This window comes from Engystomops pustulosus, chromosome 7 (assembly GCF_040894005.1).
Source record: "Engystomops pustulosus chromosome 7, aEngPut4.maternal, whole genome shotgun sequence".
Classification (NCBI taxonomy): domain Eukaryota; kingdom Metazoa; phylum Chordata; class Amphibia; order Anura; family Leptodactylidae; genus Engystomops; species Engystomops pustulosus.
In genome coordinates, this window is record NC_092417.1 from 50,247,477 (window position 1) to 50,273,952 (window position 26,476).

General features: G+C 40.3%; 1 protein-coding gene across 1 annotated transcript in view; it reads left to right on the forward strand.

The window, feature by feature from the left end:
* The window catches only part of MTHFD1 (methylenetetrahydrofolate dehydrogenase, cyclohydrolase and formyltetrahydrofolate synthetase 1), a 49,265-nt gene that overhangs the window by 17,554 nt on the left and 5,235 nt on the right, over positions 1 to 26,476 (forward strand). Inside the window, exons 11-24 of the mRNA XM_072115859.1 lie at positions 4,045 to 4,218; positions 5,665 to 5,801; positions 8,766 to 8,812; positions 10,754 to 10,861; positions 12,337 to 12,411; positions 15,779 to 15,881; positions 18,951 to 19,027; positions 19,639 to 19,779; positions 19,902 to 19,970; positions 20,055 to 20,166; positions 20,243 to 20,382; positions 21,646 to 21,687; positions 24,668 to 24,768; positions 26,198 to 26,375. Of these exons, the coding sequence (XP_071971960.1) occupies positions 4,045 to 4,218; positions 5,665 to 5,801; positions 8,766 to 8,812; positions 10,754 to 10,861; positions 12,337 to 12,411; positions 15,779 to 15,881; positions 18,951 to 19,027; positions 19,639 to 19,779; positions 19,902 to 19,970; positions 20,055 to 20,166; positions 20,243 to 20,382; positions 21,646 to 21,687; positions 24,668 to 24,768; positions 26,198 to 26,375 (1,504 nt within the window). The remainder of the gene's footprint in view (positions 1 to 4,044; positions 4,219 to 5,664; positions 5,802 to 8,765; positions 8,813 to 10,753; positions 10,862 to 12,336; positions 12,412 to 15,778; positions 15,882 to 18,950; positions 19,028 to 19,638; positions 19,780 to 19,901; positions 19,971 to 20,054; positions 20,167 to 20,242; positions 20,383 to 21,645; positions 21,688 to 24,667; positions 24,769 to 26,197; positions 26,376 to 26,476) is intronic.

Below are 26,476 nucleotides of genomic sequence, written 5' to 3' on the forward strand. Positions count from 1 at the left end.
TCATGTTTACTACATGTTCACTTTCTGTTGCTATAGTTGTGGATATATGATGTCTAACATGATTTCTGACTAATGCTGCTCTTTTCTTGATTCTGGCTTCATTTCTTTTTGTTCGACGTTTGGTAAAAAGTGCTGGGGGGAGGAGGCAATGAACACTGGTAGACACAGACAGTAGAGGCCCGCATAGCCCATATTTTTATTTTTTTTAAAGGGCAACATACTTTCTTAGGGCTTATTCACATGGCCGTCTGCGGGGACAAACGTCCCCATAGGCATCAATAGCGGCACGGCAGGGATACGGTTCCTCACATGTGTGGCACTGATCCGGGCCGCACACCGCAAAAAGATAGAGCAGGCTCTATCTTCCAGCGTGTGTGCGGCTGTGAGCCGCTTTTTTTCTATGGAGGGAGGAGGGGTCACCTAATGTTACCACTAAAAACTGGGAAAACCTATTGACTCAAGTATAAGCATAGGGTGGGAAATGCATTGGTCGCAGCCCACTGTCCCGTTAAACTTTTTTTTTTTTTTTTTTTTTAAATTTAACTCTCCTTTCCGGTACCCCCCCACTTGCAGGTCTTCTGTTCGAACTGTCCAGCAGCAGCGGTAGGACGTCAGAGCCTGTGACATCGCACGGACCTGCTGCCGGATGGATCGACCAGAAGACCTGCGGGGGGCGTAGGAAAGATGAGGTTTATTTATTTTATTCATTGACTCCAGTATAAGATGAGTTTTTAAGCACATTTTTTGTGGAGAAATGTATTAATCTTTCAACGCCAGAATACTGGAGTAATTTGAACCTAAAGTCACATGTCACATCTTTTAAGGATTTTAGACCATTTTTAGGCAGTTTTCTGTCTTTGGTGAAAAATGGTGTGGTTGGTAGGAAATGGCCTGTATGGCCAAAAATTCTATATTGTGCTGCAAACTAGACCTGTTTATAGGAGGTGCAAAGTAGGACTCACCAGTCTTGTACTGCATCAGATTAATCATCCAGCATCAGACACAAGGATTAATCTGGCGCATCAGAACTGTCTACTTTTACTCTGCACTGGTCTACAGACCCACACATAATACATTCACCCCCAATGCTTTATGGTGTAAGAGAGACTTGTATTCTCGGTTATTGTGACTTTTGCCCAACCAATGAATGGCATAAAGGTTTTCTGCTCCTTATTGACCGGAATGAACAGTTCCTTGGTATTCTGGGCTCTTAAGTGGTTTACTCGCTCACAATATTTATCCCATATCTACTGGATACGTTCCTGATAATCTGGCATCGTCCACTGGGTGATTTTCTAGTGCACATGAATGATCACTAACTTTAGTCTTTTTTTTTTTTTTTTTTTTTTTTTTTTATTCAATTTAGTCCAAAAGAGATTTTATGTCAAACTGTTCTAGTTGCCCATGGAAACCAATCAGAGCTCAGCTTTAAAGGGGTTTGTCAATAAGAAAAAAAATATTACATTTCAATCCCCTAGTGATGCTTACACAATATAGATATATATTTGTAACCTCTTAAGTTACAATTTTACTCAGTTTTATTGCTCCTATCCTTCCTATGTATAATTCCAGCTCTCTAACCAGACACTTCCTGATTCCTGTAGTTCTCTGTGCTTTGGCTAGAGTATCAGAGTACAGGGTTTATATACACTTTCCTTTTAGCTTCTGAACATTCGTTAGTATCTGACACTAGTATCTGAAAGAGAGATAACATGATCCATATTACACTTGACATTCTTTCCTCATCTTATCTGCCTGTAGCTCTCCTCATGCTGCCAGCAGGAAGTCAATGTGAGTGAGCTCATCCTGGAATGCAAGGGTGGGGGCTAGAGGAAGAGAGCAGCTCAGTGCAGTATTAGACAGCACAGACCTCAAGTCAGAAGTTCTAGTGGCAACCAAAATTGTCTACATCACGACTGATACAGGTTGGAATTAGATCTGTGAACTGCTGCATTTTTTGTTAATAACATAGAATAATAAAAATACAACACTAATTCAAAGTGCATTTAAGAATCTTCGTGGGAATAGCCTTTTAAGTTTATAAATGGCTGTGGGAAAATGAAAACTGAGATCTGTTTGCAATGGGCATCTACATCAGTTCTGCTCTAAGACTTCTGATAAATTATAGGAAACATACACAGTACATGTGTTGTGAGTCTATTACCATGGTCTTTACCTTGTCCATTTAACTCAATTTCTTTATTTATTTTTATATTTTGGGCCTCCTAAACTTAGCTTCCTGGTGCTTCTGTGCCAATATTATTGACTTTGTTGCAAAGTACACAATAGATATGATAAGCTTAGAAGTGGTGCCTTTCAATTACTACATTACTTATTGTAAGGCTGGAGCGCATAGCAACATACATGGCAGATAACACAACAGGATCAGTGATCCTGAGGATTGTTTAGGGTTTACACAGTGGTGGCGTTTATCAAGACTTGCATTTCAACTACTTAACCCCTGTGCCGCCTGTACTTAATAAATATGTAACAGAGTGTCTGCTCACTACAGATTGAATCCAGTAAGGGAATGTGGTCAAGTGTAGCAAACTATCAGGGTGCATTCACGTGTTGCGTTTGCAATGTGTTCGCAAATGCATGGGGACATATCTCCAATGAAGCGCATATAATCGGTAACCAAACCCCAGTGTTTTGCATTGTGCTTGCTGCCGTTCACATGTGATTGGGCTGAGCCCTGTCCCCAGGTGTTTGTAAACGCAATATAAAGGTGTCCTTAAGCCACAAACATGCAAGTTTTTATATCCAGCAGTGCCCACCAACTCCTTGCCCTCATCATGCCCCCTTTTCAGGATGTAGCTAGACCACTGGAAAACCTCTATTTGTTTAAGACCCTTTTTTACACTTTTTCTTTTGCATTGCACTCTGGCCTATTGTATTCCATGGGTTTTGTGAGACGCTCCATACAAGTCTCCACACCATGAGATACGTGCAAGAGCAATGTGTTTTTCACTGATCAATTACTATAGAAAATATAGACCAGAGTCATCCAGTTTCTTACGCACACGTTTTATGTGCTGTCTGCTTGTGGGAAAAACACATTGAAATGTAAAAAAAAATGCAAAATGCTAATTAATCTGTTCTAAAAATGGATGAAATTGCAGTAAAAAAATGGCCTTTTTTTTTTTTTCCCTCTTTTTCTTGTGTTGCATGGAAGTGAGAAAGGGGCCTAAAATGTTTTCTGCCATTGGAGAAGAAAGATGTAAACCAATGGCATTAATAAACTGCCCTCACCCCACTGGCCACTATAGTCCACTATAATGATCTTAAAGAAAACTTTAGTAATATAACTGGTGCACTTTTTGACATCGGTGCTTAACCATAAACCAGCCCAACCCCTGTACATCTGAACTGATAAATCCAATCAACCCATGAGTTTGTTTAACCAAACTGGACTGTGATTGGATTCCTGCTGCTATTTATATACCGTATTTTTCAGACTATAAGGCGCACAAAAAATTCTTTGATTTTTCTCAGAAACCATAGTCCAGTGCGCCTTATGTATGAACCATACTTACAGCTGCCTTGAACTGTGCACAGGTCTGCTGGTCATTCATCCTTATCAGATGTGCCTTTTAATCAGGTGTGCCTTATATTTAAACCTAGACGTTTATTGATGGTCCGAAAAATACAGTAATCTGTACTTTTAGTGTAATACTGTAATAAAGGTAATATTGGTAGAATTTTAGAATTTTATTGTGAAAGCTGAGTATTGCTTTATGAGACAAATATATTCCTATCTCAACCCAGCACGCATTATACACAAGACATACTAATTGCTGTGCTTTACCATGGCACTGACAAGGAAAATATCACTATTAATAAAGTGATAAATACATTCAAAGTGGAAACAATGACAAATATTTGTTATCCCATTACATGATCTAATCCATATTGTATATCATCCTATGGTGTACACTTGAAATGCATACTTTTTTTTTGTGTAAATGCACATCACCTACAGTGTATGTTATAAAAGAATCAGAACGTGCCCTGGACTTAGTCCTGCTATTTTTCTTCCTCTAGTGACATTGAGATCTCTCGTTCCTGTGTGCCAAAGTGTATTTCTCGCCTGTCAGAGGAGATCGGCCTGCTATCAGAAGAGGTGGAATTATATGGACAGACAAAAGCCAAAGTTCTGCTTTCCACCATCAAACGTCTGCAGGGCCAGAAGGATGGAAAATATGTTGTTGTCACTGGGTATTTGATCTGCTTTTTGATATCTATATAATAGAACAGGGGTTGAAGATGCCGTCTGTGGCTCTCAAGCTGTTGTGGAACTGCTGCTCTCAGCTTCACAACCTCTAAAGTGATGAAACGCCATAGAGGCTGACCTCATGTGTTTGGTCTCTAAGTATCTTAAGAGCCATGTGTTCATAAGCTAGTAAAGTGACTGCTCTGCATGGTGGGAATCTGAATAAATTTTACACCATCATGTACAGATCTTAGAAACTTAGCATTAGGTTACATGAGGCTTTTCTCTACTTGCCATGCAGGTAAATACAGCTGATAACTCACTGTTCCTAAAAATTTAAGGGCAGGAGGAGGACAGCAGGTATTATTTTAAAGATCTCCATTAACTTTTATATTGAAATTTTAACAATCCTTACAATATTAATTAGCTGTTAGAGGCCCTTAGATGGCTGGTAGTTATCGAGGTCTGTTGGGGCTTTAAATGATCGCTATAACATATTACAGGTACCAATGGAGGTGCCTATGCACTGTAACAACTATGATGCTGTGGTTGCAAAGACCAGAGCATCTACAGCTAATCAGAGCCGCACCCCATCATGGCTGTAAGAAGGACCCACCTTGTATGAAATGTGCTCAGCTTCAGAGCCATCTACAGACAACCTCGCTGTCACACCTGCCCATGGGTCCCATCTAGCATTACAGGACATCCCCAGTTCACTGATAAGGGGGTGGCTTCTTCCATAAACACCAGTTTGGTCTTCCTCTGTGTGCTTTTTGGATTTACCAAACTGAACATAGAATATAGGAATGCTGCATGTCCATTCAGTACAGTGATTTTAGGTTCGGTAAATCCTGCAAGCACATGGGAGAGAGTTTGCAGAACTAAACCAGCTTGTGGGCTATGGCTTATATCTAGTAGACACGAGAACGGCTCAACCATGTGAAAGGGCCCACTCTTTAATGATTGGTAGACATAGCACAGTTTTGGAAGAAAGCACCAATAATCTCTAAAAACAGTGGGGGGAGATTTATTAGAAGGGTCTGAGGTAAAACTGTTCCCGTTGCCCATGGAAACCAATGAGAGCTTAGCTTAAATGTTATAAACATCTGTGGGAAAATGAAAGATGAGCTTTAATTGGTTGCCATGATCAACTAGAACAGATCTGTTCTCACACACTTTTGATAAATCCCCTCCAGTATAGACAGTTCTTTAAAAGAAAAATTTTAGCAGAAATAAGCTAATATGGCTGTCGTAACCAGTAAAATGTTAATGTGGGGGGAATGTGTGTTGTAAAGAATAAAGTAATTACATTAATAAGTAATATATTTAAGAATGTCAGGACAGCAGGCACTTTCCCATGGCTTTCCGATATAAAGCAAATGCTTGTAAACTAGGTTTTATGTTTAAGTTGTTATGTTGTCTCTTATTACTGATTGTTTTTTAACCTACAGTATAACGCCAACCCCACTGGGTGAAGGCAAGAGCACTACCACCATTGGCTTGGTTCAGGCTCTTGGAGCTCATTTGCACCTTAATGTCTTTGCTTGTGTCAGACAACCATCTCAAGGACCTACGTTTGGAATTAAAGGTAAGTTCGAATGGTTCACCAACACACAACAGAGCTGTTCCCTCTGTTCCATTCACATACAAGTAAGACTAAACATATAATGATCTCCATTCGTTACATAGAAGTGAATGAAGCAGCAGTAGCACCTCTCTGTTCACATAGAGCATTTGGTAATATTTGGTGGTCCCAGGAATGACGGTTCTCCCTTATCTTATCACAGGGAGTACAAGTGCTAGTACCTGCCTTAGTCAGCCAAACTGGGTGCTGCCAGTCCGCCTTACCTGCCTTGTATGGCCGACTACTGGCAATGGCTTAGAAATCCCATAGAATTTATTCGAACATGTGAGGAGTTTTTATCCTGCACCCCATAGATTGCTATGGTACTTCGGACACAGCTTGCAGGGCAAGTCAATGCCAGAAGTTGGCACCTAAGGCTACATGCACACTGCCGTGTGCCCGCCGCACCGTAGCACGGCAGGCACACGGCAGCGCAGGGAGAGGAGGAGGTGAGCGCCGCTCCATAGGGATAAATGGCGCACGGCGCCGTATTACGGGAAAAGATAGGACATGTCCTATCTTTTTCCCAGGTACGGAGCGGTACGGTGCTGCACCGTACTGCTCCCGTAGGGTGCCGTGAGCCCATAGAAGGGTATGGGGGACGTATATCGGCCGTACATACGTCGGCCGTATATACGTCCCCCATACATGTGTGTGAATGCAGCCTAAGGCTTTCTTTAACTCAATACACTTCATTGATGGGAAAACCCCTGATGGGGGGGGGGGGGGACCTTTTCTGGAGCATTTTGAAAGTATACTGGTCCCATGCCTGATACATTGTAACAATTTGCAGATTCTTATGATGATTTTAACTTGTAGATCCTTGTCTAAACCAGATGTGATTGAAAATCTTTCACTGCTGGGAGCAGGACTACAGTAGCTTTGTGTAAGTTTGAAGCATGTAAATGTAATTGTACAGCATGTAATTGTAAGCATGTAAAATGTAATACACATTTTATTAAAGGGGTTTGCCCATGAATGAAAGTTGAGAAATTTGAATCTCCTTCTGATGTTTACACATTAAAGGGGTTAGCCGGTTGTTAAAAATTACTGAGGGCCGGGCTGGGGTGGGCTAGTTAAACATAATAAATGTGTACTTACCTCCTCCAGTGCCGCCGATGTCTTGCGCTGGGGTCCGTTTGATCCGTGCCCCTGTTTGTTTACAGGGGCACAGAAGCCGTGCACAGGGAGCTTCCGGTCCGCGATGTGGCCGGCTCCTCCCATCGGTCCCTATCTCTCAGCGTTGTAAGCGCTTGGAGATGGTGTCAGATGGGAGCTTATGGCCGGCAGGAGGCTCCCTGTGCGCCCCTGTATACAAACCGGTGCACAGAGGAGACGGACCGCTGCACGGGACATCAGTAGCGCCGGACGAGGTAAGTACATGTTTATTATGTTTAACTAGCCCTCCCCAGCCCGGCCCTCAGTATTTTTTAACACCTGGATAGCCTCTTACTTTGCAATTCTAGTTAGTCCTATTGTTGTTTTTGCTCCTATCACTCCCTAGGTTTGTCAGTGTAAGATTCAGCAGTGAATCACGTCATGATTCTTCTGTGCTATGAGATGCTGTGTGCTGACAATGTGCCTAGATTATCAGGGTACAGGGTTTAGCAACACTTTTATTCAGCTTCTGAACATTCTACTAATATCTGATGCATAGAAAAAAAAAGAGATGAGTACTGAGAAGCATGCAAGACACAATGACACACTCAGCTCTGCTATCTCACCTGTATTGTCTGTAGAGTTTGTAGCTCCTCTGCATGTTGCTGCTGTACATAAACTACCTCTATCTACACTTCTCTCTGCCTCCTGCCTCTCCCCTTGCAGTTCAAGAGAATTTATTCATGCCAGAGGGATGTATACATCAAAATTGAGAGAGACAGGTTGGAATCATGTTTGTTAACAACATTGAGTTTGAGAGTGTGTGTTATTTTGTTGTCTATTTTATGTTTGAGTATATTTTAAGAATCTTGTCTCTGTGGGAACACCCCTTTAAGTTTCAGAACTCATTTCTACTGTGTTTAAAGGAAACCTCCCATCATGGATCTACCGAATAAGGTAGATCCGATGGTAGATTGCTGCTCTAACCTCATAGTTATTTTTTTTAACCATTAAATTCTGTGTAAGCAATGAAAATTGTTATCTGTGATTTATGCAAATTGGCACCGGAGGCCTACTGGAGTGTGGAGTAGCTGCGTTGTGGAGCGGGAGTGGAGGCTACTCCACGCTTCAATAGTGTGTGGAAATCCTGCCTTCTTGCCTGCCTTCAGCACGCTTCCTCCTGCAGTTGTGCAAATCGTCTGCAAAGCTGGAGATCAGCACATGCGCAAAATCTGACTGATTCATTCAACAAGTTAACAGAGCTTTATTTGTCTGTGATTGAATATTGTCAGACTGTCCTAGTTTCATACAATTGCATGTCCTAGCAGTGAGACCTGTCAATCAGGAATAGGAAGGCAGGGCAGTTCTTGAGATTTAAAGAGACAGTGAGCTGTCAGTCAAAATAAGGGGGTGTGGCAGCCTGGGAGAAAACAAGTCATATCTTGAATAAAAACGTCAAGTAAGCTAATTTGCATGTTAGAAAAACTAACACCTAATGTTGTTATGGGGGTAAAGTTCTTGTGACCAGTCTTCTTTAAAAGTCCATTGAAATTGGTGAATATTTTAACAGATCTGTTATCTTCAATCACTAAAATGATAGTCCAATAGTGGAGGTCTGAACACAGGTGAGGACTAGGTCATGTAGACATCTGACAGACTTTCATGGCTTATTGAATAAGTATGTCATAGAAATTGGGATACGTCTGTAAGGATGCATGCCAAGCCTTCTCAAAACCTGCAGATGATGAATACAGAACATGCTATAATCTCTTGTACGAGATTAAATTAATCTGGGTTTCATAAATTCGGAAAACTTTTTGTGTTTTGTAGGGGGCGCAGCAGGAGGAGGATATTCACAGGTTATCCCAATGGAAGAGGTAAGTCTAACTTTTTCAAAATCTTTAGATATGTTAGACTGCTATCATAGTTTACCTTTATTTATAGAGATATTTTAACCCCTTCGTGTAGCCGCATTTTTTTTTTGTTAATTTTTTGCTCCCAATGTTCACAAATCTTAAACTTTTTCATTTTTCAGTGTACAGAGCAGTGTAAGGGCTTATTTAATGCGTAACAAATTTTACTTCACAGTGACTTATTATACAATTATTTATTATTTCATGCTGTGTAATGGGGAGCTGAAAAATATTCCAAATGATGTGAAATTGGTGAAAAAATGCATTTGCGTCAATTTCTTCTGGGCTCAGTGTTTACAAATTTTGCTGTGCGCTACTTTTTAATTTTTTTTTTTTTTTACTTTTTAAAAATTGTTTTCATACATTACAATGGATTCATTACAATGTTCTACTAGCATATTGATCTGAATCTGCAGAGGCCATACAGCCTCAGTTCTGGCGAAGACCCGATGCTCTCATGGCAAGTCATCGAAAGATGGCCGTTCCCACTCACCTATGTCTTTTAAATGCCGGCGGTGGCAATGAAGGAGTTAATACGCCGGATCAGTGTTAGCAGCACTGATTACATGTATTAGCTGTGGGTGTTTGCTGCTATATGCATCAAACCCCAGCTCTGAATGAGGAGGGCAGCTCTGCACTGTACATGTATGGCACAGAGTGCTAAGAGGTTAACATACTGGCCCAAATATATTATTGTGTCTGTATCAGTTTTTGTCTATTTTGCACTATAAAAGGTTTTGGAGCTTGAACATGTATTTATGAAGAGTTTGTGCCACTTTTGAAAATTGTGCACCTAAAGGAGTGTGGTAGTGTGTGTTCCTAGTTTGCGCCACATTTATTACTGCGCGGCGGCACAATTTTGACGCAACAGCATAAAGGAAAGTGCACCACTAAAAAAAGGTGCAAACCGGATTAATTAAGAGCATGCGCATAGAACATGTCTTTGTCAGCACGGTTTTGGTTTTTCACAGTTCACTCGGCCAGGAACAGAATAAATAAATCCTCAGTTTTTCATGGCCACAATCCAGCACCTCTGCAGGTAGCCTAAGGCTGGGTTTTCACTGTGGCCAAGAAGTAGTTATCAATGCTATTTACAAGCTGCAGCATTCAGCACTGAAAAATCTTCAGAAGGACGACACACAGCGGAACGCAGCATAATAAAGTACCAAAGTAGCAGGTAAAAACCCAGTGGAAAGGTATTTCTGCTTTGGAATTACTATCCGCAGAATGCAAATTTATTACAAGTTCAAATGTTGTTTGAATTCAATTGTTGCAGTGATGCTCCCGCCTCCACTCCTTCTATAGAAAAAACAAAACTTAAAACTGAAACAAAAAGTAGTCTGCGCTGCTCTTCTGACATATTCAAGATGGTTCAACCATTACATGGAGACCTAGTTTTAAATTAAATGGAATCGGAGATCAATTCTAGATATCTGGCATCAATGCTCTAATCCGCTGTTTGAAGAGACTGCAATGTGTGGATGGTACTGAGCTGCAATCCGATAAATGAATGTGATGTCATGGGCTGATGGGAGCAATTGATAACCTATCCTAAGGATGAATGATTAATTTAAAATATCTTTGGGAACCTCTAAAGTGTTTCTTTAAAACCCTAAATGGAGTTTTGAATAATGGTTATTTACTACTTCCTAGTTCACGGTAAATAAAGTTAGAATTAAATTGATCTAGAAGACGACAAAAACCCTTCATGGCTGATGCCAATTAACCCAAAGCAGGGAAAAATTCCTTCCCAACCCCTATGTTCAGCATAACTCTCGATATCAACAGAATGATGATCCGGCTCCTATGATTGTCAGATCAGATTACAGATGTAGCTGTTTTCCTTTACCTTTAAGTCTTTCTTTTACAGCAAATCTAAATCCCACTTATTCCTTTTACTTCCAGTTTAACCTCCATCTCACTGGGGACATACACGCCATAACAGCTGCTAACAACCTAGTAGCAGCTGCGATTGATGCTCGGATCTTCCATGAGCTGACACAGTCTGACAAGGTGAGAGGGCACCAGTTAAAATGAACAGAAAATAAAATAAAGGAAAAAGAAATAAATTAAAAACGATGTTAAAGTCATATCGCTATAAGACGCTATGGGTATGGAGTCACAGTTCTCTTTACTGTGCTATAAGATGGTGTGGGTATCCAGATGCTGTTATATTCACTACGGTAAAAGAAGCTTCCCCTCACTGTTGTTAAAGGCGCAGTTGATATCCAGACCCAGTTATTCTCTTTGTTAAAAGAAGCAATAAAAAAACTATATATCCTTCCTCACTTCTCTTTAGGAAAATCTGCAGTTCACCAACATTGCACTTTAGCAATTTACGAAGGCAGTTATAAGAATCTGTTACAGTTCCACCAGGAAACTGTATAGCAAAATTGACCTCTCTCCACATATAGGAACTCTGCTAAAGATTTTAGGAGGTGTGAATAACCTGACTAGATGGGAACCAAAAACATTAGAAAACCTGCGATAGACAATGACAATATAGCGATATAGTGTGGTTTTTCAGTAGAAATTTATTTATATGTATTTTTTCAAATATTTTATAACTGGTATTACTTAAAAAAGAGATGAAAGAACTATGTTCTGTTATACCTGAACGACATTGTGGCTGGTAGTGTTGTCACGACAGTGAGTATTTTCCATCCCGCTAGTTTTTTAGCTATTCTCTCTCCATACAGTCCCTGACCATTTTATCTGATTTATTACTGTTCATATTAAAAGTTTTTAGTTTTTATACTATTTGTAATACTTGGTTCACAATGTTTTTGAAAACCAAAAAAAACTGTGAGTAAAAAAACTGTATAAAACAAGTAGTCACTTGGCATGTAAACGTCTATGAATATAAATCTTATAATAATCCTAAAATATTTACATTGACACATAACAAAACCTATATATGAATACCAAGAACATATATCAAGAACAATTAATACCATGTGGATATTATTCCTATTTCTGAAAAATTGTTGTCACCGGATAAGTGTTCAATAAATAAGGATCTAAGAAGACTTGCTAGGGAGATTCATTTAAACCTCCGCTACAGGCATATTTTCCAATAAATTGGGGCATTCGGCTGTTTTGGAACTGTTTAAGGCTACATTCACACGAATTTATGGGGGGCGTATATACGGCCGATCTACGCCCCCCCATACATCGCAATGGGCACATGGCGCCCAACATGAGCGTTACGGTGCAGCAAACATGCAGCACCGAACAGCTCCGTACCCTGCAGAAAGATGGGACATGTCCTATCTTTCTACGGGATATGGCGCCGTACACCATATATTCCTATGGAGAGGGGCGGGGGTGAACGGAGCTCTCCCCCGGCACTGCCGTCTGCCTGTCGTGCTACGGTACAGCGGGCAACGGCAGTGTGAATATAGCCTTAGTTGGAGCCATACGTACTTGACTACCTTTCCATTCACAGGGATTGTGGGCCTAAACTCATCACTGTTGTTGTCCTCCAGGCTCTCTTCAACCGCCTCGTCCCTTCCAGCAATGGAGTGCGCAAGTTCTCCGATATTCAAATCCGAAGGCTTAAGGTAGGAGGCCTTACATGAAATGGATGGCTATTTTGCAGCTTCTTTTGTTTTCTTTGAAGCGGTAAACTTAAACATTTGGCGTTTAGACCATGACCCTTATTCATGGAATGTTGTATCATTCTGGGTGGTTCCCCTTTATTTCCATGTTAATAGAATCATTGTGTGTCCTTAGTAAATTTAGTAAATAACTGTATATGAATACTTGTAGTTACTGTAAAGTGACAATTCTGGGACATCCTTTTTTAAAATTCTGCATTGTTCCATTTCATTCAATGCTGTTCTATAACTCCATGATAGAAGTGTGATGGACGTTATTATTAGACAAAAATTATCATGGCAAAAAAAAAAGAAAAAACTTGATTGGTTGCTCTGTTTTTGCACCTCCATAAATCGCTGAAAAAAATGATTTCATAAAAACTCTGCCAAAAGTATATTTATGCTTGTGCTATTTCTGAGCAGTTTGTGTTGTCATTTGTCTTTCTAGGAACATGCTTTTTGGCATAATTGCATTTTTTTCAATATGTTCTTATTTTCTAGTTATACGTGCGTTGGATTAGTAACTGTGTGTCTGCATATTCATGAGCAATGGCTAAGAATAGTGACTTACAGTATACTCATTGGGAGACTGGAGAAATTTTCAGGGAGTAGTTTTCATGAGTATAGAATATGTGATCCCTTCCTGGGCATTCACCATGTACATTATGATCTATAAAAAAAATACCCTACATTGAAAATCTTTCTATGCTGTTTATATCTCTTAAAGGGAACCTGTCATCATAAATTAGCTAAATAAACCACTACCAGAATATTGTCAGGCAGCACAACACCTTCTACTTTTTGTTTCTTTCATGGCCCAGTTTAGTGGCGTCATCCAGAAAATAATCTTTGAAGATTGGTTGTATAAAGTCAAGGAGGAAGAGAGTATATCACTGAAGTCAAGGTGGGGAGCTCTGTACTCCTCCTCTGTGATTGACCTCAGGAGATCTGGTTACTGATGTCTCTGAATACAGGATCAGCAGATACAGTGAAGGGGGCTTTCGGAGGAAGAGAGAGCTTGACTTCGGTGTTGAAATCTCCACCTCCTTGACCTTATATTACCATTTACACCTCACTTTAAAATAGATTTTCTATAAGATTCCACCACATTGAGCCGTGAAAGAAACGTGATCTGGAAGGTGTTCAGCTGCTTTACAACATACTGGTAGTGGTTTATTAGGTCAATTTCTACTGACAGGTTCCCTTTAAAGGATTGTATTTGATATTTGGGGGTCTGCTGGGATTACTAGGATTACATGTAAGTGCATGTGTCACCTCCTCTCCCTTTAGTAGCCCCCAAATAATAAAGACCGTGAGTAAAGCTTGTTCTCTGCCCACTCCCATTTAGCGTCAGTGTATACAATCCAAGGCCAGAAACTTCCATAATATTGCCGATGCATCTATTACAGTGACCTTGTACTTGGTATATGCACAGCTTTTTCATTTAGAGGACACCGGTCAAAGAAAAGTTGTCATTCTTTTATCTTGTGTTAAGAAAAATCAATCCATAAACACCGCCCCCTACATCCATAAACATATTATTTGGATGTAGTGGGGGGGGGGGGGGGCAAGATTCTGCTTCAGCTTCAAACGAGAGGACATGACAATATAGAAAAATGTCTTCCCTGGTTCTCCTGTCATTAAAATTGGCAAAAATATATTTTTGTGTTTTTAATCGGGCAGGTCGCTGACGTGTGACAATGTTTTGGGGGTGTACTGTGCTGCGATTTAGTGTAGAAGGAGGAATAATTTAATGTACTCCCTCACTCTGCGCTGGCTCAGCAACCATTCTACGCAGACAAATTGTATCCTATTTAGGAAATGTCTCCATAGCAACAGAAGAATACTTATTTCCCCCCCATATATGGATATTTCCTTTAGTTTCTAATAGCACTAACTGCAATGACTAATAGTTTATAGACAAATGTATAAGGCAAAGAAGCTAAAATATAAAAATGTGTGTGATTTGTTGCATATCTCTATTTATTAGGGTGTTTGGACATTTACTAAAAGTGTCCGTTGACAAAAGTGTACTCCTGTTGGGGTAAGACTTCAGGGGGTTAAATGTTCCAGTTTTCTGTAGCATCACTAGTGGAAACTTTATTTTTGAGATCTTTTCACTGAGCACAGCACGGCCCCTCCCCCTGCAACATCAGTCGGCAACAGCAGGGGGGAGCGACTGTGCAGCAGTACATTGAAAAGTTCTCAACAATGCACCAGACTGCTCCAAGTCCAGCTAAAATCCTGGAATACAAATGAATTTTTCACAGTCCTACTAACAACACACCCAAAGGTCCTGTCCTCTAGTCTCAGAGACTCTTGGTCTCCTGTCTACACTCTGAGAAGTATGAGGCTCCCCCTAATAGGATAGATAAAAATAGGTTTTCTGCACTGGACAACCCCTTTTATGATGATGATATTTAGAGGCTCTGCGTTACTTGACTTAAATTGCCTCTGACTTCTAAATCTGGTCCCATCTGCTCTTGAATTTTCCATGCAGAGAATGTTAACAGACAAATATTTCCATTGCTGTATTGTGAAGGTCTTGAAGATATCGCATCTGTCTTATCTCCCTATTTAATTGCAGCCTCCTTCATGGTATAGAGAGCATTTGCCATCTTAAAATAACCAGCAATTATTCATCAGCAGAAGAGGAATGAGAAAAAATCTGTCCATTTTCTTCAGTATTTTCACAGTACATTAAGTTTTATGCTGGAAACTATTAGTGACACATTAACTCCTTCCCGAACACTGGGTGGACATGTATGGCAGGAACAGCAGGAATTGGGTATCTGTATTATTACACAGCTTCCGCCTCCCACCATGTACTGAAACTTCCTCAGTACAGTCAGATTACATCAGGCAGACTGAAGTGCTGAGGGAGGAAGTGTAACAGCCCATGAAGCTGCAGCATGGAGGGGCTCTTTAAACACCCCTTCAGAGCCATTCTGGCTCATTGGCATCATTTTAAAAGTTGATTTTAGAAAAAAGGATGCCATGGATTACAAATATAAGAAGCTTACCACAGTCCCAGTCCCTGGATCTATGAATAAGTGCCCCTGGTTTATCCAAGCTGGATTTTTATGATAGATTCCCTTTAAGTGAATGGAGCTGAGGTATAATACACCACAGACAACCAGTTGAAGAGAGCATCCATTTTATATGATCATTGCACAACACCTTAGAAGCTGCAGTTTTCATGGACTGTTCCTGTGTAGCACACGTCCTGGCATTACCTTCAGTAAAACAAAATGTACTGCTATGGTGTAATGGGTAATGTGATCAGGCAGCAGAATGATTTCATTGTTCTACTATAACTTCGTTTGTGCAGAGACTGGGCATTGAGAAGACAGACCCGGGTGCTTTGACGGAAGAAGAAATTAACAAGTTTGTAAGACTTGATATCGACCCAGACTCTATAACATGGCAGAGAGGTAAGTGGACAAGGGTTAAAGGGTTATTACATGGGTTATAGAATTACCCCTGTTTTTACCACAGAATTGTGGAAACTGCTAAATGCACCTAAACTAAACTGTTTCTATAAGTCCCATAGAGGTGAATAGGGACAGCGTAGTTGAGTATCCTTCACGGTTTATGTAACTCCTATTCACCTGTATAGGAATTACAGAAACGGCATTGAACAGCTGGATTTTAGGACAATTCATGACTGTTTTCAATCGGCATTTTTCTTTAAAGGACATCTACCACCAGGATCAAGGATTTTAAACCAAGCACACAGACATGCTGGTGTCTGCTCCATATGGTGGGATCTGCTCTTCTTTAAGCTTCCCATGCCCTGGATTTTAAGAAAAAAAACCTTTAAAAATTATGCATGTGAGCCTGAGGGGCTCTAGGCTCCATTAACACCTATAGGGCCCGAAGCCCCTCAGGCTCATTTGCATAATTTTAAAAACCATCGTTTGTAAAAACCAGGGCAAAGACGCTAAAAGAAGAGCAGATCGTGCCAAAGGGGGCACACAGTAGTATGTCTGTGTACTTGGTTTACGATCCTTGATCCTGATGGTAGATGTCCTTTAAATGTTTTTTTTTTTTACTAACTTTAAAAAGAAATGGAAAGTCTTTGCGTATAAAGAATCTAGAATGTAGAACCTCCTCCACATAACTATTCTTCTGGGGTGGGATGCAACATTTTGGCGCAGTTGGGTCTGGAATTTCCCTGGACTAGGAGGCAGCACAGCTATGTGGGTGAATAACTTCTTTCATTGACTGTGAGGCGGGATCTTTACACCTGTGAAACTTTAATACTCAAAAGGAGGTAGTCAGTGGCATAACACTGCAACATTGTGCATTTTCCCATAGAATGTCTAGTCTTAACTTTATACCTTTTATTGGTAGGCTTAGTTTATCAATTAAATTTGTATTGCAAAATTGGTACAAGTTAGACACACAACCAAGTTTGTGGCCACCTCTTCCTTCCTCGAGCAGTCACGCCACCTTTTTTGCACACGTCACATAGTTACATATAGTTTTATATGGTTGAAAAAAAGACACATGTCCAAAAAGTGTGTTTTTTTTGTTTTTGTTTTTTTTTTGTAGTTTTTGTTGCAAATCTCCCCATTATTTTCAGGCAAATGCAGTGGACTCTCAATAGACCCTTAAGGCACAGTTTTTTTCCTTTTCATTTAGAGTTAATAAATCCGTTTAGGTTTTGGGTTCAATGTGTCGCTCTGTTGTACACAGGGGCACAGACTGGGCACACAGAGGGGTTGTCTTCTAAAAGTCAGTGATGAGATTCGGTGTGAAATGACTTGGGCGGTGAGCAGATGGCTGCTTTACCATCTTGTTATTTTAGACAGTGATCCGAGTTTCTGTCCCTCTCATTCTCAGTAGAATTGGCAAGAGGTTTCTTAAGAAACTCAATGATCAGAAACCTTTGTCAGATCAGGGACAAATTACAAGGTCAGATGAAGATATGAGGCTGTGGAATGCATTAGTATAGTACTAGCTCAACTTTAAGGCTCTCCCAAAAAGTGTTTAAAAATATAATGGTGTTTAATACATAAACTTGCATATGAATATACAAACACATATCAACATAGTTACACATACACTTGTATACAACATAGATTTAAGTGATTCTAATGTGGCATACTTTGTAGTATAAACTCTTTTATGAGGATTATAGATGTAGAGATTATATAGGTACATCTACTGAAGACCCTCATCTACTACTGGATTATCAGTTGCCTGCTAAACTAGCATAAGCGTTTTATGTTGTACAAACTTTTATAACTGTCCAATGCAGATGATAATAGTAAACTTTGTTACAATCTGATCCTGTGCCATTCTTTCCCCCTGCCCTTCTTCCTTATTTAAGCGGAGTGCATAAATCCACTCTTTGTCCTGTATCCACTTACAGCTCAGAACTATAGGAACCTGATGGTGTCTAAAGGTAACTCTTTTAGAGACCCTGGATAGAGCTGAGCTTTCCATACCTAGCCAATATCTTCAGCCTACTTTTTGTTTCTCTACACTGTGTACAGGACGTGATATACTGCTCGCTACAGGAGAAAGGGGGAGGAAAAAAAGGTCCAGAAAGGCTGCTTTACTTAATGAATAGAGGACGTTGATTACAACGTTTACTATTATCATCTCTGCTATTTAGATAACACTAAGGGGACCACACATTCAGTTTTTCAGATGTAGATTTTGATGTCCAAACCAGGAATGGAGAAAAAGTAGAAGGGGGAGTAGCACCTTTCAATTATTTGTCTCAACCCATTATCTGCCTTTTGCTTCTAAAATTGCATCTGAAAAACTGAACGTGTGGACGCACCCTAAACTTGGAGCTCCTTACTAATTACTGAATTAGCTTCTTGGGCGCCATTGCCTAGATCAGTGGTGGCGAACCTATGGCACGGGTCCAGAGGTGGCACTCTGAGCCCTTTCTGTGGCCACTCAGGCCATCACTGCAGGACAGAGTTCACCAAACAGGACCAAATCCTGCTCTCAGTGCTATTTTAAAGTGACACTTCATTGGCTGTTTGGAACTGCAGGAAAAGTGAGAAGGTGTTGACAGAACTTCATTATCTTTGGAGGTCATCCTGCTAGACCCACCATTCTTCCTGTACAGAGAGACCCTGGAGAGAATTTATTTGTCCTCTTTCTTTCAACTGTATTAGTGGCATTAGGTGGCCGATAAAATTGAATTATGTGGAAGAACACATAGCAATAAGTTACTGCTTAAAATGCCACGGTAATACTTCACGGTAAATAAGTGGATTTTGGTTGTAGTTTGGACACTCAGTCTCTAAAAGGTTCGCCATCACTTGCCTAGATCATTGGCTGCTTAGGAATATGCATAAGAACACAATATTTAATATTGCAAAACATATAAGGGTTAAGTCGGCTTCATGATTTAGCCTCATGCTAGCCTTCGGTAAGTAGCAATGTTAGGCCATATTAATAGATATTTATGATGTAGAAGCATTGTATTGTTTCTAATCTCTAGCATAAACATTTTCTGCATTTTTTTTTTATAGTAATGGACACAAATGATCGATTCCTTCGGAAAATTACTGTTGGGCAGTCTTCAACAGAGAAGGGTTTCACTAGGACGGTAATATTTGTTAAGTTGTGTTGGACAGTAACCTTGTATACACTAGTTATATGATGGCTTGGTTATTTACTACTGTTTCCTAGAGCCCCATTGAGTGATGACAATGTATGTAATTCACTGTGGAGTAGGTTGGTGCTTTATAAGCAACAGTAGTGGATTATGATGTACGTGGTTTAGGTGGTAACCCCCGACCTATGACCACCTAAAGCACCCAACAAGCAAGAGAGTGACCCATGAAATTCTTGTACATCTGTTTCTGCTCTCAATAGACATGTACACAAGATATTAAGGACCTTTTAAAGGTCCTCCAAAGTTCCTGAAACCACAGGTTGAAAGCAGGAAGAAGAGACACATCCTACGGTCCCCAATAAGCCTGAATATGTATATGTAGGAAGTGATTCCAGACTTGTAGGGGCTATAATATTCATATAGCCCAGGGCCATGGTAGTCTTAATCCACCCCTGATGGGCAAAAGGAAAAATGGCTCCTCTTTAGATTTTAGCTGTCTGTCCAGAAGTCTGTGTAAAATATGATGTATTTTAACGGAACCCTCTAATCTATAAATGGGTGAACCATAAGGTAATTATTTATATGGTTACTGTGTTATACAGGCTCAGTTTGACATCTCTGTAGCAAGTGAAATCATGGCTGTCCTGGCCCTTACTGATGGTCTGGATGACATGAGGGTACGGCTGGGTAAAATGGTGGTGGCTTCCAGCAAACAAGGCGTTCCTGTTACAACAGAAGACTTGGTGAGTCTTAGGAGAGTGATTGGGTAGAACAGTTAACAAATGTGACCATTTTTTACACTCTACGCACTATAGGATTTAGAATTTTTGGTAAAACCATTGACGCTCGGTTCCTGTTTCCTCAGGGAGTCAGTGGTGCTCTGGCCGTCTTGATGAAGGATGCAATTAAACCTAATCTGATGCAGACATTGGAGGTAAGCATGAACCTGCCATATCTTGCGAAGCTTATTGTTGGGTCTTTATTTGTTACATTAGAACATTTCTTTTATATTTCACAGGGAAATCCAGTGTTTGTTCACGCCGGACCTTTTGCCAACATTGCACATGGCAACTCCTCCATTCTAGCTGATAAAATTGCACTAAAACTAGTTGGTCCTGAAGGATTTGTAGGTAAATATTCAGCTTTAGGAATTCGGCTCTGCTTATCAGGAGTCTACTATCCATCTTATGTCCTATTGTCTTGCAGTGACTGAGGCCGGCTTTGGAGCTGATATCGGAATGGAGAAGTTTTTCAATATTAAATGTAGATATTCTGGTTTGCGTCCTCACGTGGTGGTTTTGGTAGCGACAGTGCGGGCACTGAAGATGCACGGGGGAGGCCCTACGGTGAGTGCTAAAAGGTGGAGTGAGGATTATTTTGGGCTCCCATGCTTCTAAAATATAAATTACAACTCCGTACGTAGCATTAATTTAACAAACCGAGAGAAATGTTGTGTCCGTGGTTACAGACAAGCTTATAGGAATTAGGAGCTTAGGAATAGGTTTTTTTCATTGTCTGTAACCATGGAGATGTATAGGTCTGCATAGATGTTGTAGTTAAAAAAACGGGAAGTTATTTTCTTTCAAGAGTAGTTGAAGTGTTTCATGACTTGTTTTAGATTTGAAGAATCACCAGAACTTTACCCCTCAAACCATTAATACCTGCTGGTAAAGTCCTCCACATATCACCTAAAATTATCTGCCAGTGAGGGACTGTACCTTAATTACGGCCGCTTTTGTGATATGCAAATGAGTATAGGAGTAGAAGAGTCAAATTCAGAAGAGATGAGTCATGTTTTCTTTAGGCTTCTAGTGAACCACACCTCCTTCTTTGATCGACAGCTCTGTGTCTCTTCAAATCTTGACCTGAGCAGAAGTCCCCTACCTGTCAACTTCCTGTCCAAAATGCTGTCACTCTCCTTGTATGGTGTATTTAGCAATGATCACTGTGTGGGAAACTGAATGGTCTCCTCACCATGGGCGGGGGAAAACTTGGAGAAAAAGTTTTTTCAGTTCTATAGTACCTATAGTAGAAGCATGCAGGTGTCATATAGAAGATCAGAATCTCCTATTGGATTACAGCAGATACCCCCTCTCCTGTAGGTCACATAATTGAAACTTGGAACAATAGAACTGTCTGAAGTGGTGTTCCCTCTTTAGCCTCTAAAAGTGATTTATCTTAAGCAATGCATTACTGTTCTCTGCTCATTTTCACATGACTTTTTTTTTTTTCAAGATCTCTCATAAAAGAGGGAATACTAGAAAGGGCTTTTCATACACTTCCAGAGAATTAAGGTAGTTTAAAGGGATAAAATCTGGTGACGGTTCCTTTTAAAATAGGTGTTTGTGGTGGATGGATTTGTAGGGGGCCCTCAGATTGTAATGTTAGAAACCGCACATATCATGATTTTAGGGGATATCCCAAATTCAGTGATTATGCAATTATCCATCTTGTACACAGCTGTCTAACACGGATGTAGAGTATATATGAAAAAAAAAACAACCATTTTTTATGTAAAGATTAGCTTTTAGGTACTTTAAGAAAATGTGAAACTTGCAGCAGATACTATATATACTTGTTATTCACAGGAGCATTTTTTTCCCTTCCAGGTTACTGCTGGAGTCCCTTTGCCTAAGGAGTATACAGAAGAGGTGAGCCTATAAGTGGCTGATTTATTTTTTTTCTATTGCTGCCCTATAAATAGACCAGCGAAAGGTTTAGTCATTTGCTCGTGCTCCGCGCTGAATCGCTTTCCTGCTGCTGTGTTTTGTTTGCCTTGAAATAAGAGCTTTATTCACATCAATCTTCTGTGTGTGAGTCAAGTACTAATCATTCTGTTATGAGCCCTGCTTTCCTCTCCTGGTCCATGCTAATATTTTCAGGACAACTTTATCATGGCTGCAGACGTGTCAGATTGCCCATAGGTGGCCTACGCTTCTTAAAGGGAGAAGTAGAGAGCCCATTGTGCCAGCCATTCGTGTCATGAAGGAGATATTATACTCCAGCATAGTCATTTTATTTTCAGCTCTGTGTATGAGATTGACCCATTAGAAATCTAAATGCAGGTTTAAGATTTTGGCCTTTTGATACCTGGCAATGTGGCAGCGATTAGCAGCGAGAATGGCGATTAAAGTGCTATCCTAAAAGCGTCACCTCCTTCCCACACAAATGGTTAAATACATGTTTCTGTCTTTGATGTTTCCATCACTGACAGCTGCCTGTGATCACACAGAGACCTTGTAATAAGCAGAAATGAATCTGCTCTGCAAATGGAAGAGGCGAGTCGTATTCTGCATTTATATTTAAATGGTGATTGTCAAAGATTATACGGTTCAGCAGCACCTGGAAAACTTGGCGCCTTGTGTTCATGCATATAGAAGTGTCTAGCAGTGTGCTGCCATGTGATGAAATCCAGCCCTGCTGATACTCCCTATCTGTGGGTATTGAAGCACCCCTGCCTTGTGATTACTAATGCCCATGAACCTGAAAACCGGACAAATATCTTTTTTTTTTTTTTTTAAAAACACTAAATGCATTTACTTTTTAAAAGATTAATACAAATGTCAGTTTTTTTCAACAAATGGTGTCTCCCTTCTGTTATATAGTAGACCATGGCTTAGTCTGAACCCTGTACATGGACCTGTGTGTCCATTAGAAGTCAGTCGGTCAGTTGAAAAAAAAAACCATTTGGATTACACATTTGGAGTACTGTTTGTGAAAATGGATGATGGCAAGGATACACTTTTAAAATTCATCTGTTTCTTGTTTTTTTTTCTGTTGGCTCCAATGGGCTCCTTCCACACAATCTTAAAGTACACCCTGGCCTGGACCCGGGTGCAGCATACGACAAGCTGTAGAGGAGCGGTGAGCGCTATTCACCCCTCCCCTCTCCATAGGAAGGTGCGCTCCAGGGCCGTACTTACGTCAAAAGATAGAGCATGCTCTATCTTTTTCCCGGCAACGTACAGTACGGTGACAATGCGTAATGAACTCCTATGGCGGACGTATGCTAGCTGCCATTCACCCAGCTAGCATATACATAAAGTGGGCCTAAAAGAGTATCCTTAATTTCAGATGGTTTTTTGATATTGTGGGGGGCACACCAATGTATTCTTGCCCAGGCATACAGCGGGTGCAGGAGGGAGGAGGGCTGAGAGCATCTCACCTCTCAGTTGAAAGATGAGCGACTCTAGTTTGTTCACAATGCAGTAAAGCACTGTCGATCACATTTACTAAAACGGTGCAAACACTGTGCACACATTTCTGTTGGACTCTGCATGACAAGTGTGGTGCACGGTCCACCTGGGCACCAGACCACCCACTCCAATAACTAAATTTGTGTCACGTGAAGAATAGTGCAGTCGCGACACAAAACTGTCATGTTGGACATATATGAGGCGCGGACACTTCCTAAATACCTGTGCAAGCAGTTTGCACATAAAAGAACGTGCAAAGTCAGACAGAAAACTGGTGCACAGTCCTTGGTAAATGTGTTCCTTGGACTCACCGAACTGTGACCAAGTGCCATAGACCACTAAGGGGGCTATGATGTGGCCGTAAATTGTGCAGTCGTATCACCGCCTCCCATACGTTCATCTGCATGAGACCTTAGTTTGTAAAGAAACAGACTGGTAAGTTCCCCTTAGCTACAATGTTACTTCTTTGTTGCTATGGCAAATCCTGATAATGAAATGTATAAGACAAATAATTGTCACATCCCCCCTGCAGACAATATAAAAGTGATCTCAAATGACATTTACGCTTTAAAACTGGACGCAGAGATACAAGTAAAAATGGTTAGTATATTAGTAAGCACCTTATTATTATAACAAAATTTTTGGATCCATCATCCAGTAGTCAATAATAATCATCTGGCATCGATTTTTACGCATTAGTGGGAAATATTAGGGACCATAAAGTAAAAAAGACATGACGTAAAAGAATCTTTTAGTAGGAGTTTTGCAACGCATGATCCTTTGTCTGCTGCCCGTTTAGGCTGGATGGACCTCCTATCTGCAGTGCGGCTGCTCACCTCTCTCAATAGACCTCAAGGTGGCCTACGAATTAGCAGCTGCGTTTGCAGAGAGCTCATGGTCCCCAGAAACGGTTGTGTGCATAGGGCCTAAATAATGGTCAGAAAAAGTAATTGCATCACAATGATTATAGGGGTTATTCCCTGCTGAGAAATGTATGGAATATTCATCTTGCATACCAACTATTGGACAATGGTGGTCCTCTGACCCCTTTTTGGACAGCCTTTTCTCTTGCTCTTTCACAAAACATGGAATTTTTAAGAAAAATGTTTTGTTCACTGTTATTTGTTGTTTGGTATGGCAAAAATATAAGGTGCATGTCTTAAAAACTCTGGTCATCCTTGTACCAGAAACTAAAATTTTTGCAGGTTAGACTTGGAATAGATTACCAATACAAGACAGGGCAGTTCTCCAGTGTAAATGATAAGTGTGCCATCTGTTCTCTTACTCTTGCTCAATCTTTAGAGAAGTGTCAAAAGCAGCTGAAGTTGCTTTGGAAAAATTTGCATCTTTTAGGGTTCATCTGGCAGATCACCCTAAAAAGGACCCCTGAATCCATCTTTATAATATATTATAATTTTTTTAAATTATCTTTCAGAATTTGGAACTGCTGGAAAAAGGCTGCAGTAATCTACATAAACAGATTGAGAATGCCACCATGTTTGGCGTACCAGTGGTCGTCGCAGTCAATGCTTTCAAGTAAGAATCTCTTGGTTCAATCCTTCTATCACATCAGGATCAGGAATTATCCAGTTTAATATTTTTCTCCGTTATAAACTGAATCATCATAGATCATGCTCTTAGTATGAAAGCCACTTCTGTGAACTGTGGTTCACAGCTTTGTTTGATGGGAACATTGCCATGAGCTGTTCAATAGCTGTAGTAACTGCAAAGACTTTAGTATAGTGACAGAGAAAATAGTAATAAAGAAGTTTTCTCACTTTGATCACTAATCCTATATATAGAGGTAAGGTTCTGAAATGAATAGAGCAGGTGATAAATTTTAAGAGAGTATACAAAAAAACTAAATGAAGAGATTTATGAACTGGACACCTTCAAAAGTGTGTTAGTACCAGCTAGCTGGAGGGGGAAAGAGTGAACCGCTGTGTCTTGCCCCAAATTGCCGCATCGGAAGCTTAGAAGAAAATACCGGGCTTGACCAAAAGAATCGCTGTACACCAAGAAAAAGAGCAGAAAAGAACAATGTGGTAAAGGAATGGATTTTAATTGTTGTAATTTTTTTTTTATCATTTTTTTTTTTTTTTGCTTTATTTACAAAAATTAAAATCCATTCCTTTACCACATTGTTCTTTTCTGCTCTTTTTCTTGGTGTACAGTGCGTTTTTTGGTCAAGCCCCATAATTTCTTCTAACCTTTCAAGGTGATAACATTTGTAATATACTTCCTAAGAGATTTCCGGCGCTCGTCTTTGTTCTACCTTTATTTAATTGCTATGCGTTTGAAGGCCCTTGTCCTGGACCGAAAAGCGTAGCAATTAAATAAACCTGTATTAAACCTTAATACTGCATCTTGGAGCTGACTTAATTTTTAGCGCTACTTCCATTTGCTCCAGTCTCGGTGCTAGGAGCCATTGCCGACTTTTTTGCTTCTGACTCCTGCAGTGAGCATCTTAAATAAGCTCTGTTCACTTCAGACAGATAAGGAGGCTAATGAGGAGGTTAACTCTTTCCATACCTAGAGAATATTTCATTTTAATGAATGAGCTCTTTGAGCTATCCAGAGACTAAGTCATTACATGCTTTATCAGGTTCCTTTAGCTCTCAGCTGCCAGTGGATACAGGACAGAAAGCTGATTGATACAAATTGCTTAAATAATGAATAAAGGTAAAGGAACACAGGAACATATTTCTTTAATAATAGTAAACTTTGTAATATACTTTATGATCTGAACTACTGGTTTATGCAATTTGAACCTTTTTATGGTGCAACCTGGTCCTCCAGAATGAGGCCTACCGCTTGTTAGTGGTTCTAAACTTGTATTCATAGAGGGGAGATGTCCATATTCTGCAGTTTATTTATAATTATATATTAGTATTTTGAATGTGGTAATCATTCTGTATAGTGTTGTCGGGGTACAGTAAAAATTATATTCTACTTTTGCCTCTAGAACTGACACACGAGCTGAGCTGGAACTGGTTTGCCGCCTGGCTAAAGAAGCAGGGGCTTTTGATGCTGTGAAATGTACCCATTGGGCAGAAGGTGGAAAAGGAGCAGTAGACCTTGCCCGGGCCGTGCAGACTGCATCTCAGGCTCCAAGCGGATTCAAGTTCTTGTATGATGTAGAGGTATCTCCCAGGCCTGACCACATGGCAGTAATATATGGTCTTATTGCAGTAAGAGCATCTGGAATGAATGGATGGATGGTTGTCATTATCTTTCCCTTTTC